Source organism: Triplophysa dalaica, chromosome 10 (genome assembly GCF_015846415.1).
Source record: "Triplophysa dalaica isolate WHDGS20190420 chromosome 10, ASM1584641v1, whole genome shotgun sequence".
Classification (NCBI taxonomy): Eukaryota; Metazoa; Chordata; class Actinopteri; order Cypriniformes; family Nemacheilidae; genus Triplophysa; species Triplophysa dalaica.
Window position 1 is genome coordinate 11,277,735 of NC_079551.1, and position 21,958 is coordinate 11,299,692.

General features: G+C 37.7%; 1 protein-coding gene across 2 annotated transcripts; it reads right to left on the minus strand.

Annotated features, from left to right (window-relative positions):
- Positions 1 to 1,040: 1,040 nt before the first annotated feature.
- b3galt2 (UDP-Gal:betaGlcNAc beta 1,3-galactosyltransferase, polypeptide 2) lies at positions 1,041 to 9,792 on the minus strand. 2 transcript variants are annotated; one of them, XM_056759055.1, is made up of 3 exons: positions 9,654 to 9,792; positions 5,611 to 5,976; positions 1,041 to 3,229 (listed from the first exon to the last, which is right to left on the minus strand). In XM_056759055.1, exon 3 carries the CDS (start codon positions 2,967 to 2,969, stop codon positions 1,650 to 1,652), a length of 1,320 nt encoding a protein of 439 aa, XP_056615033.1. In that variant the 5' UTR covers positions 2,970 to 3,229; positions 5,611 to 5,976; positions 9,654 to 9,792; the 3' UTR covers positions 1,041 to 1,649. The 2 variants fall into 2 exon arrangements, with proteins under 2 accessions (XP_056615033.1, XP_056615032.1); XM_056759054.1 differs by lacking the exon at positions 5,611 to 5,976 and having other exon boundaries at positions 9,654 to 9,791.
- Positions 9,793 to 21,958: the final 12,166 nt, after the last annotated feature.

The window sequence follows — 21,958 nt, forward strand, 5'->3', positions numbered from 1 at the left end:
TAAACTAAAATATTCTTGCTTAACTTTACTTAGCCTCAGAACCAATCTTTCAACGTATAATGAAAGCAACTGCTTTTCAGCATTTACTTAAAGTCGGGGTGTACGATTTCCGAATAACGCTTGTAAAGACAAAGTCGGGCCGAGTGCCAAAACAACCATGTTGCTAATCAGTAGTGATGCGCACATTGCAAAGGATTGACGTAATTCAAGCCGAGAGCTGACAAAAGCGAAAGTTGGGGGTAGGGGTGTTTCTGTTTTGGTGATTTAAACATCAACAACGGCTATGAGAAATCGGACACCCGTACTGTAAAACAAAACATACTGCTATGTCATATTGTGAAGCACAAATGCTTGTGTATTTTGTAAGGGTACATTTCGAGTCACCTGTAATTTGATGTGCTGCAATATGAAGTCTACATCTAGCGGTTATCGAAGTCGAATACACAGTTAATTAAAACTGGACTGACGAATGAGTAATGAATATGATAAATAAACTCTTCGAATGTTGCCCACGTCATTTTAATTGGATTACTCTCTGCTAATGTATCGTGAAGCCCCCCCGCTAATTATATATTTTGACCCAGGGCAACACTATCTACTTTATCATTAAAGCATTAGGATCTGCTTCCATCTGGGGAATGATTGCCAGAATTTCAAGTCTCATTTTAATTTAATGAGTACATAATGGTGATTTAAATGTTGATATTTCTCCATAATGTTTGGAAATTTGCATGAATTATGCAGATGTTCCCACCGAAGACATTTTTAATTTCGCAAATGACGTGTGTGACTGTTTGTAACAGTCAATTAGAAGTGAATTATTAGCGATAATGTTTATTTTTTCGGACTCACGGTCTTCAATCAAATCTATTTTTGAAATTAAGCGAAACTTGTTGTGAATATATTCATTCTCGGGCATCTCAAGGGTGACCAATGTTGATCGACTCAATCGTGCGTGGAGAGTTTTCAAACCAAGTTGTACGGTAGCTAAAATACATAGATTTGCAATGATGAAAACAATTACATTCAAAAAGACAACGTGCGTAAGAAATACATTTAATAAATAGTTTTACCTGCACCTTCAACAGGGGCAGACCTGTATACAGTATTTAGTCAATGTAAAGCTTTGAAAAATATTCTTTTAATCATATCTTACATCTATGCTGCAAGTTTCATATATATTATTTCAGTTACATGTGTTTTATTTTGGTTTGTTGACTATTAACCATTTGTAAGTCTTAAGTCGTTATAAAAACAAAAATCTTCCTACTCATAATGCCAAGGGTGAACATATCTGAGAATCAATGAAAGTGTCACAGTACAGATACACCACCATATGATATTCCCCATTTTTATACAGAAACAGTGAGGATCTCATTAAAATTGGCCCTTCGCTTGAGGAGGAAATTTGACAACCTCTCATTTAATTGGCACCTGAAAATGGTGACGTCACCATCGTTTCCTTTCTGTTGTGCATGCTATATTGCACAAAGCTTCCATCTTAAAAAGATTGCAACAGGTTTACAATACATAACATTTCTTTTAAAATAAAAAAATAGTTTTAATTGACAATACCAAAAAACACTGTGCTGTTCCCTATCCCATACACATGCTGTGGTATCGCTACTGCACCCCTGAGCCCTGGCCAATCACCGAAGCCCCACCCACTGCAACTTCCTATGCCGCGGCCGCCCACTCTTTTCCTTGGCCATGTTAAGGCAAGGATTGTGCTTGTTGCTTTGCAAGTGATTCCAGTACTTCATGAGTTCATGTGGCTGGAATTGGTGGGAGGTGATCAGGTGACTGTATTTGCAGCTGGAGTAGGACACTCTCCAATGGTTGAAGAGAAACTCATTTGGTGGCGGCACCGGGTCGATCCGCAGTTTCGCCAAGCAGATCCCCACGTACACGTCTTCGAGGTGAAGACGGCGGATGCTCAACGAAGCATTGTAGATTTTCCCTGCCATGTCGCCCGAGAACACGTAACCCGTTCCCGAACAAAATATAGGATACCTCTCGCTAGAATACAACTCTGGGGGCATGTACCATTTGCTGTCTTTGTTGCGGTTGGGAGCGTAGCCTCTCATTAGGTAGCCTGTGAAGTAATTTTGCCGAGGCGCCGTGTTTGGCTTTAGCAGCTTTTGAATGAGATATTCGGTGTTGACGAACATGTCGCTGTCCGTCTTCATGATGTAACGGGCGTGCGGACAATACTGAGCCACCCAGCTCATGCCCATGAGCGTCTTGATGGTGAGGTTGTAATAGGTGTCCATGAAGTCCTGCTGGATGATGTCACGGTACTGCGTGCTCTCCTCCTCGATGGCGCTCTGAGAATACACATCGGGTCTCTTTCCCACGCCAAGCAGAAAGAGGCGTACAAACCCATAACCCATAGCCACGCTTTCGTTCCCCCAGGTCTGCCTGATGGCATTTCTGGCCTCCAACTGTCTCGGTTCTGCTGCAATTAGCAAAACCAGGAAGGGCCCGCTGTCATTGCATTTGTACGGTTCATTAAGCACCCAGTGATAAGGCTGGGCTGCCAGCCGACCTCCCACTCCCATTTCCCTGTGCAAGCTCTTGGTGTTGCCGTTGATGTCCGTGTTGTTGGTGCTCGCCGAGGTCTCCAACGCCTCTATTCCCCGTGCAGTGATCTCTACCTGGTGAGAACTAAAATTGAAGGTAGTGGATGGTTTAGGCAGCACGTACGTATTGTCTTTCCAGAGGCTTCGCAACGAGCTTTGGTTTCCCTTCGCGCGTTCCTTGTGGGGACGCAGACCCCGAAAGGTGTAAACCAGGGGGTTGTCTCGCAACCAGCTCCGGCCTTGCAGCAGGTCCTGGTGTAAGTAGATGAGAAAGAGGGCAAAGAGTGAGGCCAGCGAGAGGAGGCCTGCTACATGTGTGCGGAAGAGCGACCGCTTGACATTCCAGGTCATCTTGATGGGGCAGAAGTGTCGCCGACGCCACTGCATGATGTAGAGCGGGGCTGCTTAGCAAAGCACGGCGGTCACAACCAATCACATCAAACATGTGTCGCCAACAGCCTGAGGGTTATCTGAGCTGGCAGATGGGTGTGTGCAGGACCCTAGGTGGACCTATGAGGGGGATGACAAACTGGCTATGGGAGTAGTGGGAATGCGTTTCTCTGACCCTCCCCAATGACAGACGATCATGCTTCGGGGCAGTTCCCTTCTGAAGGACGTCTGCTTCCTCAAACTGATGCCTCTGTGATCTAAGAAAGAAGTGAGAAAAACAATAAAAAATACTGCACAGCAGTATGTGCCTAAATACACGGCACAGTAGAATAAAATAAACAAATATTACACAGGTTGACCTAAATATAAAAATTCTGCTATTGCTAACTTGCTTTTTATTTTCAATGGAAAACATCAAAGCTGAATCTTCACATATACTATACAATGAAAGTTCATAGTTATAACGTCTGTCATAAAATTGGACCATGTAATTTGTGCCAACTATTAAGAAATGGTTCATTTTAAGTGCCATCAATTTGTCTTTACAAGTCATTTCAACTTGTTAACTTTAAAATGTTTTACATTACTTACGTTAATCAAAATAGGTTAAACAATTTCAAAGTACTATTTCAGCAATTTCAGACAGCAAGTCCCATTAAGATGAATGGTGAAAGCTCACTAAACTGATCAACACTTAATCCTGACATGAATTGCTTGAAAAACTAAAAATGCGGTAAAGATTTTCTGCACATTTGCACAGTTTGGCAAGCGCCTCACGAGTGTCTGTACAGAGCACCGGCCCATATAATCCTTATCGACTGGCAATTGGCTCTTTGTACTGTGCAGTCTTCCTCTGTAGAGCGGCCATAAAGTATAGACGCCTTTACTGTTGGTAAACATTGTGACACGTTTTTGTGGGCGGAGTTTAGGGGGAGGCAGTAAGACCCCCCTGTCTGCTTTACTAAAGCGAGGTAGCTTTAATTGAATAATTAATTTACTCTAATAATCAACAGAAAACAAAGTTACTTAGTAAATTAGACAGAGCGTGATGTGATTCTCCGTTGTGTAGACGCGCGGCTCAATTTAAACAACCGAAATAGTCAAATGTTTTAAATGGTTTATTAGGCTGTCTCGCGGTCCGGATGGAAAGAAGCAAAGGTCCGGATCCGGCCCGCAGTCTGCCTATTGAGGATAGCTGGTGTATAGTAAAGATAAACTGACAGTGTATACATCTGCAGATGCATGCGCGAACTAACCGTGGCAAATGTTAGCAAATGTATTTCTTGAACAGAAACCTGACTTATAACATGAGCCTTCTCACTGTTCCCTGTTTTCCCTTTATAGTAATGCTCTTATGACAACTAAATAAAGAGAGATGAAATACAGTTCCTTTAGTTTCTAGCCGATAGTTAACAGCTAAATTCATAACTAACAAAGTTAGCTAGCATACCGTATGCAATCAAAAGTTAACGCTAGATTAAAAATTACCTTGTTCCCCAGTTTCTGATTTGGGCATACGGTATGAGATATTTTTAGACACAAATCATAATTCACACCAACAAAAGTAGCATTCGATGATTGTTTCTGTTCTTTCCGCTCGTTTAATTGTGTTTAACTACAGCTGTCATCAGTGTTTTTGTTTGGCAATGGCAGCAGGTATGTGTTAAAATATAAAATTGGAGACTGTATTCTATCGATAAACAACACAACAAGATGATAGTTTAAACTCCTTATGTAGCTGAATCTATGCTGGTTCGTTTTGGCCGCCTCCAGTTTTTCCTTTGTTTTGCCTCCAGCTAATGCCATGACGTAAGCGTGATGTCGGCGCAAAAGAGGTCTATAAAAAAATCTTATTTCTATAAGTAACAGCAACTTACAAAATTTACAAAAAATTAAAACTTATTTTTTAAATTGATAAAAATATAATATTCAACATATTCAAAATAATGACTAAAATATAATTTTAAAACAATATTTAAAATTTGAAGTTGAAATGAGTTGTGAAGCCTATTCAATGTAAATGTGTTAAAATGTAGGATGGCGGCACCAAAAAACATATGGTAAAAACAAATATTAAAATATAATTTTAAATACGAATGCTAAAATATTTTAAAATAATATTTAAATTAGTCTTAATGACTTGAAAAGCCAATTTTATTTAAAAATTAAAAAAAACTGCAGGATTGCAGAATGCAACTGTTCCGTCCAGACTTGTTAAAAAAGAGATTACGCATTTTTCTTGATGACTATCAATAGATCATTGCCCACGCAATTCCAAGTAAAAAAGTTAAGAAATATCACCAGTTTGAATTTCAATATTAAATGTCATTATCAAAATAAATAACATTCAGAAAGTTAAGAAATATTCATTTAATCTTCAGAATCGGTATCGGTAGATATCACTCTAAACAATTGGATATCAAGATCAGAAAAAACAAGAAATTGAATAGATTTGTTTTAGCACGAATAATTCCTCTAATAACAAAAACACATTGTTATCATCTGTTATGTTATTTGTTACTTACACGACTTCGGAAACCTCTCTTAACCACAAATATTTTTATTTAGTTTCGTACGTCTGCCATATAATCCTGTTGGACAGATTGCTTACAGAGGTGTCTGCATATCATGAGCTAACCTTTGCTGCCCTGCGTGAGAGTTTAAATTGCAGGTGTGCACAACATGGTATTCAGCGCCGACACTGCTGCCTGGGAAGCCCTCCGAGCCAACTCCTCCCCACCCAGACGTGCTCTTAACGGCCAAAGAGGGGAAGCATCCGTCAAAATGAATTTTCAGGCTCCAGCAAGCAGTGTTGCAGGATCCACAGCCAGAAGCAGCGAGTGATAACAGGCCTCACCCCTTATTCACCCTCCACCTTAAACTTATCAACACAGCACCAGAGGGATGTGCTTCCCTGCCAGCAATCTCCTCTCTCTCAACCATTGCTTTCTCGCTCACCAGGGGTTATTAGATTCTGCAAGCCGCTCCTCCCAGTTATGGTGATCTAAAAATAGGAGAGGAATTATTATGGAGATAAAGACGAGGTTTTGTTTTGCTCGGCTTCATTTAGTCAGCATATGTGCAGGGAGGTGGTCTAGCTCGCAATCTGTGACGTTTGTGAACCCACCTTCCTTCCACATGCCTCCTAAATCTTTGTCTCTCAGGATCCATGGCCTGTTTTCTACCAACAGCTGGATCGCAGGACGATAACCTTTTCAACCAAATGTGCTCACCCGGTGTGGGCAATTACAGTAAAATGGAAAGAGGCTAAGCCCGGCTTTGCTTTAAAGGTTAACACACTTCAGAACAGAGCGAATGAAATGCTCCAAAGGTTCCTTTTGTCATCCATTTGATATCCTGTAATGAGAGCCCCACTAGAGAACACAGTGTACTGCTCTCGCTCGGTGCTATATGTTATTGTCATGGGCAAAGGATAAATAAATATTTATGTTTTTACAAACAACAGAGAGGGATTCTCTCATTCACTTTCATTTTCGGGTTTTCTAGCTACGTTGGCGTCTACTTCATACGGTTAGGAAAAATTAGGAGCGTGATGTGACCACAGCGGTCAGCAATTAGAACAACATGACACCATTAGACTTCTAATAGCAAACACCTGCAAATAAATTAATATGATAGAGATCATTGGAATTGTGAATGTTACGAGAAGAAAACGCAGGAGGCATTTCCAGCACAGCTCTTATAGTTCTCATATATGTGCATTTTTATTTTTTTTAAACTCTGTTATCATTTACTCACCCTCAAGTTGTTTCAAACCTGTATACATTTCTTTCTTCTGTTAAACACAAATAAATATATTTAGAAAAAAGTTTGCAATTGAGATTTCTGGGGCACCATTGACTACCATAGTAGAAGAAAAATATTGCATAATTGTATGTTCTGTTGAAATCCAAATGAGATATTTTAAAGAATTTAGGAAAACAACCAGTTCTGGGGCGCCTTTGACTACCATTTTTTTTTTTCTACTATGGTAGTCAATAGTGCCCCAGAAATCTCAGTGGCTGACATTTTTCTAATCTTTCCTCGTGTTTAACAGAACAAAGAAATGAATAAAGGTTTGGAACAACTCGAGGTTGAGTTATTTTTGGGTGAACTATCCCTTTAATGTTTTCCTGTTTGAAGTATTAAGAATGTTGATTAATAGCTAAACAGTGAATGTTGTTTTCAATTTTCAATTTGTAAAAAGGACACGCATTAGCAACGACATTTATTCATGAGCCTGGGATATAAACCTAGAATAATAATGATGGTGATTAATTTGTTTCTCACATTTTTGCTTATGAATTTGAGAATACCCTCAGGAAGGAGAAACTGTCTTTTAAGGATATCCCATCCATGTCATTCAAAACATTGCATGTGACATTTAAAATGTAAATAAATGTAGGGCAATGAAAGCGACGTACAATCCCGACAAATGCGTCGCAGATTCAATAAATCTCCCCGTACGCTGCTGATTGTCCCTGGAGGAGTGATTAATTTGACATTGTGTGTCCTGTGTGAAAACACACATCATCAGTTCTGCATTTGCACTGTGACCGCTCACGTTATACTGCCGTTTGTTTTAAATACACCACCATCTATCTGATACCAACGTTTTCATGTTTTCCTAACCTCTGTGTGCCGTGACCCTCGCCGAGCAATTTTGGGGTCGTGTCTGAAACATAATTGCGTCCATTAGTCAAATGCCAGGGTCCTTTATAAACCTCATTCAGAAGTTTGCCAACGCTTCTTCGAAAGGTGAACTGGGTATTTTTATCAAATCATTTTATTCTCACGCCATCTGTCACCCCATTCTACCCCTTTACTTGTGCTTTAGCGGAGGATTGTTTAAATTAAACGCACAGCACACGAGGGAGAAGCCCTAATGGAATATGTCAACATGCATCTTGGCCCTCGCATAGTTTAGCAGGTGGTTTCAATTGTTTTTATGCCACATGGCTTATGTGACTGATGTGAAATCTCATTTCGAATAGGTTTCTTGATTTATCCTCACAATCTGTTAACGCTGGCCATTCTTCACAAACAATATTAGTCATTTAAATGAATACAGGCCTTTTGGGTGCATTAATAACATAAAATAACAAGAGTAAATCGAAACAATCGAAACAAATATGCTGCGTCCCAATTTGCATATTATCCGTCCTAAATAGTATTCGAAAATAGAATAATTATGTACCAAACCGTAGTATGTTGAAAAGAGTTTTCCAAAGATTCCCAGATGGTCTACCACTTCCAGTAGAAATTGGAAGTGTGGAATGATGCACACTCTGACGGCTACTATTTCCCACAACATAACCGCTAGTAGCTGGACATTAATAAAATAAGACTACTGATGCGTTACTAAATTAATAAAGATAACTATAGAGATAACGTTACATATGAAATATTATTTGAATAAATACTTAAATGGAAAGAAGATCTGTATTTTGATGTGTGTGACAGTTGTCAAATTCAAAGTCTGCTTTATTGTGAATTCTGCCACATGTACAGTACATACATATAGATGATTGAAATTGCGTTACTCTCAGACACATGGTGCATACAAAGAACACTACAAAGAATAAAAATATATATAAAAAAACAGATAAATACAAATTATACATATATGTCAAATACAACTATTACAAGCAGGAATATTTTAAAACAAATAAAAAGATACGTAATGGCAGATAGAGTGCAAACCAGTGAAATATACAACAGTGCGGATGTAAGGTAAAGAGCTTATTAATCTGTCTAAGTGACAAAAGAGCACGCTTTGTTTAACCTGTCAAAAAAGGTAGTTGAAGAGTTGAAGAGGTAGTGAGCAGTCCAAGGCTGCCTAAAATGACTAGTGCTGGTTATGGCTTCAATGTTGTCTGTGCAAGTAGACAACAACAGCCACTTCCGTTTCCTTTTCGTATATCCTACTAGTGTGTGCATATTGTTTAGCTGCACACTAAATGTATATACTTTCCATAAAATAAAACAGTACATACTTTTAGTGCATAATTGGGACACAGCATATGCTTGCTAGCGGTCTTGACATTTTTCCCTTGAGGTTTGTATAACCTGGGCAACATATCCTGGGCAACCGGAGGAAGCTCTCTTAATCCTTTGTGGAAAGATGATAGGCCTTAGAAGTCCAGTGTGATCTTTGTTGCTATAACCACAGCTAACAAGTGATTTTAAGCCGAGTTGTGAGCAGTTGGTGGTGGTCAGCCTGCAAAAGTCCTTATCACTGGGCAGCTGTTATCTTTCCGTGCCTCAATGCTCACGGCTTAGTCAGATCCAGGACACTTCAAAAGAGCCTCTTCGTCACTTGCTTAGCGGTCACATATCCTCCAACATTTATTTCTCTCTCTCAACTACACTACTGTTAAAGTAAGCCTCTTCTATTTTACCCAAGAGTTGACTGGGGGAATGGAATGGGTCATGTATTTTTAATCTGTAATGTGCTCTTGAATCAGGACTCCTGCCATTTGGATCAGGTTTTGGAAGTGGTCCATTCGACGGGACTGTACTGTTTACACGTAACTTATTGATAAACAACTTAGTGACCTTTATTTATGTGATCACCTTACTAGCTTTCTTCCTAATAAGCACTATAAAGTTAATCCTTAATTGACGACTAAAAATATTTACTTAATACAAAATATGTGATCGCAATATTATGAGACCTACCTCTGTGGAAGAGTGGAAAGATGCGGGCGCCGTCTGCCGACCCGCACCGCGCGCCATCATTACCTCCAGTAGCATCAAGAAACGACGAAAACCCCTCTTCGGTTCCTCCCGTGTCATTCACAAGAACTTACGCTCCTCGTTTTCATCTTTGAATTTGTGCATCAACATACAGCCGTCCATCTCACAGGGGTGTAGCAAGCTACATATCGGGCTTCATCCCCCTTGTGCTGGATCCTTAAATGTCTACGGTACTGTCAACGCGCCCGTTACTTTCACCGATTCTTCCGCCAATGCATTCGAATGCCCGATATCTCCCCGCAATACACAAGCAGCGGGGGGCGGGAAAATGGAATTTAAAATAACGGACTCCAACCGTCTCAACGGTATTTCATCACATTCCAGCGCGCGCGTCTGCAATCAATCTGAGGCATCTCCGGCGCAGCAGCGGAAAAACAGCGGTGGGAAAGGAGCGTGCGTGGTGCACGTCGCGTTCTCCTCTTATCGGAATAACGGCGAACGGAGGCAAGAGGCCCCCCCGAGACCGGTCCTACGGAACTGGAACCTGAAGTGGAGCAGAAACCGGGGGTTATTTTTTTCCGTTCTCTTCTGCCAACGGTTCCGAATGTTGAGTGGGGTGGGCTAGTGGGAGGGGAAGCAGCTGTTGAAATGAGCCCCGGTCTGACGCCGTTCCTCTCTGACTGAACCCCTCCGACGTCACCGACTACTTAGATGGAAATCCCACGTGATCATTTAGAATCACTCCCACTCTCTTCGCCCAGACCCCTCCTCTTTTCTCTCTCGCGCTCTCTCTCTTCCCGCATCTTAAGATTCAAAGAATCTTTATTGGCATGATAAAAAATTTCTACTTTACCAAAGCACAGGAAAATTAATTATAAACATTCTGCACAAATACAGATGAAGCATGTAAGTATCTATGTCTATAAGTATCTATGAGAGCCTCTTTCTTACTGTGGTTCTGAGAAAATAAGCAAACATGTTATACTCTGTGAGGGTGTAACTAGTTACTAAGTAATTAGTTACTGTATTTTAATTACTTTTCCCTTGAAAAAGTAAAGTAAGGGATTACTCATATGTTTTCTGTAATTTAATTACAGTTACCTTTGATGTACTTAAACTAAATACTTTGTGAAATATATGCGTGTGCAATAGTGTAATTGACATCAAAATTCAAAGTCTTACTTTAAAATCTGTGCTTTAATGTATAATTCTCACATTTGTAATACTTTGGTCAGTTAATAATATTATTTGAATGAATTCAATAAGCCGTTTCATGTCTATCCTTGAATCACTTAACTAAGGTTGATGTATGATATAGCAAGTAATTAGTAATGAGTAACTAAATACTTTTTGGACAGAGTAATTTGGACAGTAATGTAATTACACTATTGAATATGTAATGAGTAACTAGTAATTAATAACTTTTTCAGAGTAACTTACCCAACACTGGTTATACTATATTGTAGTATACTTTGCAGTGTATTTTTAGGAAGCTCCTAAAACGTATAGTTATTTGTTAGCTATGAGATATAATTTTGCTGTGACGTCACATCGTGTGGTCCCTACTGGAGGGCTCGAGATAAGGTTGTCTATTATATCTGGACACAGCTGCCTGTCAACGGCTTTGGCGTTTATCATCACGCACTTGCACATCTTGCGCAAGACCCCCTCGATGTAGGCTAGTTGATTGGAAATCTGCCATGGGCATTGAGTTTCTTTATCATTTTAACATTGAATTACATTTAAACATTGAACGGCATCATTTTTGCCTTGTTGTGATATTATAATTTACCAGATTCCAGTCCACCAGATGCCATATCACATTCAGTTCATTAAAACAATTCTAAAGCACTTTAGAACAATTTTGCCTCCAAAATCTTTAAAGGAACAGTCTACTCTAATGCACACTACAACAGCAACTTTTTAGGAATTAACCGCAACTCTCAGTTTTAATACGAGCTATGTTGGGTAAAAATATAAGGAATTTTAACTATGGTGGTTTAGTTTAAAGGTTATGTGGTCCCCCTGTAGTTACCGTGAGTTACCTGTCCATTCACCTGGATTTAAATCATGTTTATTTGTTCTCTAAATCAGGATTTGTTGTTGTTGTTATAGGTGCTCCATGTTTCAGGATCTATAATTTACCAGTTAATATGCAGGTCAAACTGTGATTGGTGACAAAAATAGAAAATGGGATGCACCATGAAAAAGTTATTTTATTAGCAATAAAGTGAAACAAAAAGGGGTTTCCCCTGTCATTCTACCAAAAATTAACCTTCAAATCCCTTTATTCAGAGTCCCCTTCTTAAGCAGGTCTTTGATTAATATAGTTTTAAATATTGGTAATATGGCCGGAAATAGAAATATGTTTTAATTAACTTATAGTAAAAGCTGCATATGACTTTAAGGTAATTCAAGGCTAGCTGACACATTATTATTTCAAGGCTTACTGTTGTTTTTGAAGAATGTGTATTTATAGGTAACATTTTTCCTGTTATTCCCCAGGAGAGAAGAAGCCCTCATAAAGTTCAGGAGTTCAGAAAAAATACTGTCCATTGAACACATTTTTACAAAGCAAACCTGACTTATTAGACTTTGTCAAAACGTTAACACAATTAAAAGAGGGAAATATGACTCAGCAATTATGTAATATATTGTCTTTGTCAGATATCTTTCAATAAAATGTAACAACTTGCCCCTGGCGAGTAGTTATGAAAAATGAATAGGCTACTGAATAATGAAAATGTTACCTTTATTATATAGTTGGCCGTTGGCTGAATGCATCTTGGTGTATATAACCTACACATTTATGATGACATTGAAACTTTAGTTAGAAACAAAATATTTACATTCCTAAATAATGTTGTAACTCAAAAACTAATTCACACTGATCCAACAAAAGCTCTTGTTGGTGTTTGATGCATTTGATGGATCAGTGTGAATTAGCATTATAAGAGCATTCAACTACAGGTGTCTGAAAACCTGCCCCAGGCGAGTATTTATGAAAAGGGAATATTGAAATTTACATTTATTATAGGCCTAGAGTTGGCCGTTGGTTTAAATGATCTTGGTGTAAATAACATGCGAATTTGTGATACATTGTAACTTTAGTTAGAAACAAAATATTTACATTCCTAAATAATGTTGTAATTTAAAGATTCACACTGATCCAAGAAAAGCTCTTGTTGGTGTTTGACGCCTTAGCTGGATCAGTGTGAATTAGCATTATAAGAGGATTCAACTACAGGTGTCTGAAAACAACATACAAAACCATTGCGAGAGAATCAATTCTGCTTTTCGACATCGGATTGAAACCCTTATAGATTGAAACCGAGATATATATATATAAATACATAACTTCCCAATAGAGAATGTACTTTAACCACCCCGAGCCTTATCTAAACAGAATAACAATTATATTTCCTACAGCACAAAATCATGATATCTACGTTATCTAATTTAATCTTTCTTTTTAATTACCAAGTCCTGGGGGAAACAGAGCAAGAGCTGACTTTCTCTGTGTCAGCAGGTGCTGAAGACTGTTGTGAATTTCACGTAAGGTATCAGTGTGGTTTTCAAGGCCACGGTGAAACTGAATAATTAATAAACGTCTTCTGCTTGACAGGAGTACTTTGGGAGCCATTAGCTAAGGTACCTGACCAGCGTGAGCATATTAGTGAGAAAGAGGTGATTCTGGAGAGATTGATTTCTCTACAAGTTGACGGATCAGAGTCGTGGCCTGCACATTTATACTGCCAGACTTTAGATTTCCTAACCGTAAGCACAAAAAGGCAAAACAAAGGATAACCGACTGCGGAAAGGCTTGATCGCTGAAAGTCAGCATGCTTTCTCTTTAAAAACTGCATTTGCTGATGTTCCAAACACTGTAAAATAAAAATAAACCTTTATTTTGAGTAACGTTGTGTAAAATTTGGTATGTGTTGACATGGATCAATGAGAGACAATGGCCCTGTTTGGAAACCACAGTAGTCACTGCCTTCTGCTGGCATGCATGTTCAGTCGTCTTAGGCGGTGGCGTGTCCACAGGGGTGGCACCGGGTGGCAGCTGCCACCCTGAAAATGTTCTTTGCCACTTCAGTTGTGCTGGGAAACAGACTAGATAGTTTACTAGAGAGTTTTTAAGGCACTATTTTGTGACCTTTGTAAAACTGCTTTAAAACAACAAGCACAAATCCTCTAAGGGGAGAATTCACATTTTCCCTGAACAATTTATGTGAACACTATTTATTCCTTTACTATTGTAAGATAGAAGTTATCATCATAATCATAATCATCACCTAAACCGTCTGTATTTTTGATTTAGACAAAAACAGGTAAAAGTTAAATGAACTATTTTTCAGAAATGCTAATCAGAAGAAACATCTGAACCAGACTATAGGGATCAATAATCAGGAATCTATAATATTCCTAATCCTGACAACGCAACTGGGAAAATGAAGATTTACGTGTTTAGGTTGCCACCCCAGTTATGGTCTTGTCCCCCTTTGCCACCCCATGTTTAAAATCCTGGACATGCCCCTGGTCATAGGACTTTCAGAATGAAAGGTTGAGTTTTTTTAACACTCTCTACACAAAATTGCATACAAAGAGTATTCTGCATGAGGCTTAAATTACGTTACAATTGGAAAAAATGATACGTATACAAGCCACTTCAAGGAAAGAACAGTCATAACAGTTGTGTGACAGAATTGCTCACAAATACAGTAACTATTTCAAAAGCGCCTGTTGAATTGAATGCTTATCTTGGGTTTTGCTGATTGACACTTTGCTCCCGAACTTCTCATTTGGATCCAATTCTGGAGTAAAATCTGTTTGTAACGCAAGTTAAACCATTTGCACTTGAGTTGGACAAAAATGTGTATTGCGTGATTTTGTTCAAACAATACAACACACGCTGTATATTTGTTCAATGGTACACTGATGAACTATCAACCCAATTATTTAATCATTAAAATAAAGCGTCTAAAGTGTGTCCTTAAAGGGACAGTTCACCTAAAATCTGTGTAAATTTCTTTGTTCTGATGAACACAGAGAAAGACATCTGTGACAAATTTTTGGCCACCATTGACTACTATAGTAGGAAAATGACAAAAGTATGCCATAACTGTTGGCTTTCATACATTCTATAAAATATCTTATTATGGGTTCAACAGAATTAAAAATTTTATCAAGCAATTTTTCCTACTAGTCAACGGTGGCCAAGAACTGTTTGGTTATAAGCATTCTTCCAAACATCTTTCTCTATGTTCATCAGAACAAAGAAATTTAAACTGATTTGAGGATGGACAGAATTTTAATTTCTGGGTGAACTGTACCTTTAAAGTCTCCATAAGGAGTTTAAAGCATTTTTTTAGGTTACATTACAGAATTGGTTACCAGTAACAAGGTCAACATTTGCATATCAATAAAAGCAAGAGAGGTTCATGTAAACCCTTGTAAATCGAAAATTTACAAGGGTACAACGACAGGTATTAGTTGGACAAATCCTAGCACATGTATGTAAATGAAACATTTGAAGTCAAATATATACACAACATCCAATTAGAAGGTTTATGGTTGAATATGGTTAAAATATCAATGATACTATGTATTAAAAGCCACAAGAGATGTCAAATAATGTCAAAAAGTATTTTATCAGCACCAATAGCATTAGTTTTTTTACAAACAGGTGCAATAACAATGGATCAGTTTTTGTACCTGCATTCTTGTTTACGCTCTAATTTTGTAAACCTGTGAAGATCCATAAATAGAGAGTTTTTCAGATGATTCATAATCCCCAATGTGTCCTTGAGCTAAACAAACCTCCCAGTTATTCCAGTTAGACTGAGTCTGAAATTAATAGCTGCTGTTGATTAATTGACATCCTCTCAATGAAATATAATGATCCTTCATCACAAAGCAATTTGAATGTGTATGCAACATTGTATCCTTTATTACTAAATAGAAAGATTACATTAAACACGATAAACCTATTTCTGTCCATAACACCCCGAACATGTGATATTGTGGCTAGTTTTATTGTCAAATTTTGTACCTCAAATGCCAACTTGTATATTTGCATACTTACGTGTTAGTAATACAAAGATAAGGAACTTTACACAGTGAATATTAAACAAAACGATCACAGTTCACAAAAGATACAAGAGTTAAAAGCCATTATAGCATTTATAGTGATTCAAATGTGTAAGTTTGTCTATGTTAAAAAAGCATTTAGCTATTTTGAAGAAGTGCTATTTGGCAGAATGTCAATGTGTTTGTACGATACCATATAGTTTCAGCTCGGTAGCTTTTTAACCCATTCCTCATCGTAGCCTCGGTGGTTATTTTTAACACCCATGAATTTTTTTTGCCACATTTGTTTCTAATTGCAGACAGTTTCTCATTAGCATAAGCACTAATGGACTTATGCAGTAATGTCTGGAGATCATAGTAATTATGTCTTAAACACTCAAGATTCAGACAGGACAGGGGAACATTTTGCTAATGCACTTTGATAGAAAAATAAACAATTCCTTTTATCTAAATTAATTATAAATTCATAAACTCTTAAAAATAAAGGTGCTTCACGCTGCCACAGGATTACCTTTTTGGTCTAAATGGTTCCGGAATGAAGCTTGAACATCTTAAGAACCTTTATGTTTCACGAAAGGTTCTTTGTGGTGAAGAGCTGTAGCTCAGGTTATACAAAGGAAAGAAAGAGATGGTTCTATAAAGCAGTGAGTCCCAAACTTTTTCATTCCAGGACCCACCTAGACAGGTATAATCTATCTCGAAACCCCCCAAAATATTTTAAAGGAAATATGGGGAGAAAATCCACATTAATTTTTTATTTTCCATAAATAGAACAAATGAAATTTAAGCTGCAATACCAAACTACCTAATAGCAAAATATCAAAGCTGTTTTTATTGCCAGTCATAAACTGGACGTAAATGTTTTTTTGTTTGGCATTCAAAAGCCAAGTGACTTTCCAGGACCCACCTCATGTCACTGTGCGACCCAGTTTGAAAACCCCCACTTTAAAGAACCTTTGACTGAATGATTCTTTGTGGAGCCAAAATGTTTTGTCTATGGTATTGCTGTAAAACATATTTTAAAGAGTTTATTCAAATGAATTAAATTGCTTATCTAAAATCAAAATTAAATTGACCTAGAAAAATTCAATATAAAAATCTAAACGTGTATAATGTAATAATATACAGCTAGCCAATACAGACATTTCTCATTGTAAACAATAAGATGGATTTCCGATCTCACCTCAAGCAAAAGCTGCCAAAACAAACATTTATTCACTACCATACGTAATACAAAACACACATGTGTACATGTGCCCACAAAACAACGCTCACATCAGTAGAGTCTCCTGGACGTTTCATAAACACGTTCAGCTTGCTTGACTTATTCCCTGCATTTATGCTTTTAACATCAAGAGCAGAGATGAAACACGACGCTCAGATTTTAGCATGCAAATTGAAGCACTGGCTGCTTGGGAAGTGTCGCATCAAATGTTGTCGCTGGTTTGATGTGGAAAGAAGCAGGGGAAACAGCTGATACCATGAGACCTACGGCAATCATTGGGCAAAGACACCAAACGTAACTCAACTAGACCCTTTACAGTACATCACGTGAAAAGACTGGTCTCATGAAAAAATCGCTGTCAAGACAAAATGTCAACAATGAATACAAATAAAATCACGTTTGGATATTGAAGGACACGATTTTGCTGTTGCATAATGCTTTGCAAAAACACAAAATGCATCACAATTTGAGACAAATAGCAGATGCTGGTGGGCCGTCGGCGCGGTTGCAATTGTCTACGCCTTCACTGCCGTGAAATAACTTTAGCCTAGATGAAGGGCTTTATTATCAAAGTGAAAGCAGTATTATTATTCATACAGTACTCGCTCTGCGCTGCTTTTTTATTCCGTGAGCACGAAATTCTGACGGGGACCGTGCAGCACTGCAGCCCGCATAAAAGTAGATCTTGATGCAGATTAGCGGCGGCCCCTCAAAGTGAAAAATTAATCAAATTCAAGCAGCTTTGAAGTTCAGGATCATGCTGGAACCAAAATTAGAAAGATGAAGAAAAACACCCCGTACGATTTCCCATCCCTACTTTATGTGTTTGGAGAGACCAGGGCTCTCGAAGTCCAGTATGTGCCCGAAAGTACTGTGTTACAATTTTTAGAATCGACTTGGAGATATACATTCACCGCCATAAGAGATTAGCTGTTTTTTCCATTAGTTTTCCTCATCAAGCTTAATGAGCTTCCTCATTGAATCCCAGCTTCCGGGGAGCTGTTGTATTGTGTGACAATGTGTACAGTTAATACTGAGCACTAATGGAGCATTGCGAAGCATTGCTGTCTAGTGAGCCCATAAAGCATCTCGTGAGGCGGGTTCATTTGGGGTCTGAATGTTATTAGGAGAACAGCGTCTCTCATCTAATGTCAAAAACACCCAAAGCAATGCAGGAGCTATTAGATGCATCTTCAACACTATTTAGCCTGTAGTACATACTGTACTTCTTTTGATGCCTTGGGGGGCTCGTTTTAGCTTAATTAATGCGTTCCAAAGTTGATATATGCGACTCGACTCAAACTGAGGTGGATTTAAGATGTTTCACAAATGTAAATGAGCAACATGATTCATTTACAATGCTATGCAGTGCTGCTGTTTTAAATTCATTGTAATGCTGTTGAGGTATATGGTATTTTAACACATTTTAAGAGTTTATTTTTAATCTTAGAAGTGTTTGTGGTTAGTATTAATAAAAATAGATTAAGAAACCAAGAACAGTCAAACACAAAAGAAGATGTTTTGAGAATTGTCTCAATGGATTTGTGTTCATCAATGGATGTCAATGGGGTCCAGTTTTGTTTGGTTACCAACGTTCTTTGTAATGCTGGTTTAATGTTGAGTATATATATATATGTATATATTAGCATAAATATATGACACTGGATTATAGATAATATTTACTTTTTTGAAGTTCTGGCAACTTTTTAACCCAAACAGCACAAGTGATGCATGTCAATGCAGCATTTCTATTTTGACATGATGTAGTTTTATAAAAGTCAAACCAAAAAGCACAGCAGGTGATTTGGAATAATGCATTTTTAAATAAGCCCTTGATGAAAAGATGGTTTTGCGGTTCAAGTCAGATTTGCCCTTTTCCCAGCATGCACCGGGACTTGAATAATTACTTTGATTGGATTGCCTGACTGTTTTATTTAAATCTTTGTTGATATTGTTGTCATGTTTTGTACTTTGGTGCCATGTCAGGGTGGGTATGTTGCTCCTCCTAAAATGATCATTGGATTTATTGCTGTGATATAACATTGCTGTGTTTAGGTGTTGAGGTACATTGCATTTCAAAAATTTTTAAGCCCCAGAAGTGTTTGTGTGGTCAGTATTAATGCAAATAGATTAAGAAAGCCAGAACTCAAGACCTATATGTGACAGTTCTGTAAAACGCAAAAGAAGATATTTTGAGAAATGTCTCGGTGGTTTTGTGTCCTTCCAATGCAAGTCAATGGGAGTCAATTTTGTTTGGATACAAACGTTCTTCGAAAGAGCTTATTTGGTGTTCTTTAGAAGAAGAAAGTCATACAGGTTTTAAATAGCATGTGGGTGACTATATGAGGAAATATATTAATTTTTGGGTGAACTGTACCTTCAAGTAAACAGCATTTTACTAAAGAATTCACTCAAGAATTAAGGAGACATTTACTAATAATAATGATTCTGTCACCGTTTATTCACCCTCATGTTGTTTAAAACCCATCTGACTTTCTTCTGCAGAACACAAGGGAGATGTTTGACAGAATGTTATAGAGTCTGACAGCCTCAGTCTCCGTTCACTTTCATTTTAAGGAAAAAAACGTGAAGTGTCAACAATCTTTAAACTACTCTCTACATAGAACATAAGAATGAAAAAAAAAACAGATGACAGGATTTGTTTTTAAATAATTAAGTGATTAAAAAAAACTCAAATCTTAGCTGGCTTTTACAGTGACATCTCTGTTGCTTTCATCTTACAGAGACGTCTTCGTATTTAGCAAATAATTCATTTTTTTGTTTGTTGTTTCCATCGTCTGCATCAGAGTAAACAGTGTTTGGCATGCTGATGTATTGGCCTCTTCTGGGAACAGACACACAAAATCCAGTTTCATGCAGTCCTTCAAAACTCCCCTGGTGGAATTGCTTTGCATTCGAAACATACAATTAGTTATTCCCTTTCGGCACGTACAGGAAACACTTCAATAGCCACAGTCAAAAAAAAGGATCCTCCGGCAGGAGCGGACGGTGGGTGGGGTCCGTTCACGTTCCAATGCAAGTCCCCTGTGCTGCTTTTGTTTCAGGACCATTTCAGAAAGTATTGCTTTGTAAACTTCACATATGGCACGTTAACAATGCCTTTTTCTTTTGTAAGCCTGAATAAGGGCATTTTATTAAATACCTAGGGCCGGTGGTGCACTGTAAACCCAGCTGTTCACGGTCAGCTCTGCTTAATAGATGCTTGTACTACCTGCTTGTAGCATTGACCCTCGCTGCACCCACACTTCACGTAAAGCGCAGAGACATAGTTCAAGCCAAGCGTGCAGTCAACGTGCCTCTTAGCCTTTTTTTCATTTCGCCGAATGTTCAGCCAAGTTTGGATTATTTTGCATTGAATTTTGCTTGCTACGTTAAACAGGCTAAAACAGAACCAACTCCTTGCCCTGAATTTGGGTTATTGATTTAGCAATTACCTTCTTTACGTCATTTCGAATCTGCAGGGATTAGCAAAACACAAAGATGAGGTTTATTGGCTCACATGCTTCATTACACCCATCAGCGTGTTATCATCACTTAATAAACATGACTAATGAATCAACTGTGAAAACAAGTCACTCATGATATATAACATCTATGTTGTTTAGTTTGAGCTTTTATGTATTATTATTTATATTTATTTAAAAGGTCTCATTTAAAGGTGTGATACAACACAATATGGCAATAAGGCAACCTGGAAAACAGATGTTTTATGTAAAAGCTGTTACTATAAGGTGTAATTTTAGCATAGCATCAACGCTAGATATATTGACCAATCAGCATTAAGGACGAAAACTATTCATTTTATAATGCATACCTAAAGCTACATTTTTTTTGGATTAAAAATAAACAAAATCGGTTATAGAGCAAGAACAGAACACACAAATCTTTGTTGAAAACTCTCTCCTCAAACTGCAAAGAATTTAACTTTAGAAAAGATTACACTTTTATTTTACAGAATGTTCATATATTTTTGAAATATGTAAAAGATCAAATTACAGAAAAAAACGCAAATTTACTCGTGGGTGTTACACCCTGTCTACACCAGATGCAATGAAATATGTGGTTCTACTTTATAAAAAGCTTATCTGCCACCCTAGCTCGGTAGAAAATAAAAAAAATATGAAAGATGGTTGTGCCTATTGTAAAGAATTTTCACCTATTTATGAAATACAGTTGAAGAATAACAAAAAACAGCAACTGCAAATTCACGTGTAAAACATGTCATTTTGCTTTACGAAAATGTCCATTTAAACTTTTTCATTGGCGCCACAGCTTGGTTAAAAGTAGACAAAAATCAGTTACAGAGCAAGTCGTAAAATATGTAATCAAATCTGTCATAAATGTAATTTTATTCATTTATTTTACAGAATTTTCAAAGTTATAAAATGTATAGCAAGCAGAAACAGACAAGTTAGTGGAAAAAACATGCTATGGCTTGTCTTTTAACTACTTTATAAAATATGTAAATTTATGTTTTTTCCTGGAGCCCCAGATTGGTTAAAAGTAAACAAAAATCAGTCTCCTTGTGCTGTAAAAACACTGTATCTTTACGAAATATGATTGTTCAGGTTTTTACATATGTTTGAAATAGTGAAAATGATCAAATTTCAGAAACAGCAAAACATGAATTTTACTTTACAAAATTTTAATTTTGATTATAAAATGAGCTGTCGGGTACGATTTTAGGGGATATGTCCGACTTCAATCCACATAAAGCAACCTGCAGTTTCACATTTCAAAAAGAGATAGCAAAAGTACACTCTTGACATTGTACAGGTATATTCCTCGTGCATTACTTCCTTGTTCCCTATTTGTGTCTTGTTTGTCTGAACAAACCCAAAACTATCACAGCCAATGTTGCTGTGTCAGGCCGGTCAGGACTGAGCCACGGTGTGCACACTTTTCTGTGGAATAAACCTACAAATGAATCACCTACCAAACACATTTC

Bases quoted from the DNA above. Each gene is read 5' to 3' on its own strand.
- b3galt2 (XM_056759055.1), bottom strand. From the start codon at position 2,969: ATGCAGTGGCGTCGGCGACACTTCTGCCCCATCAAGATGACCTGGAAT.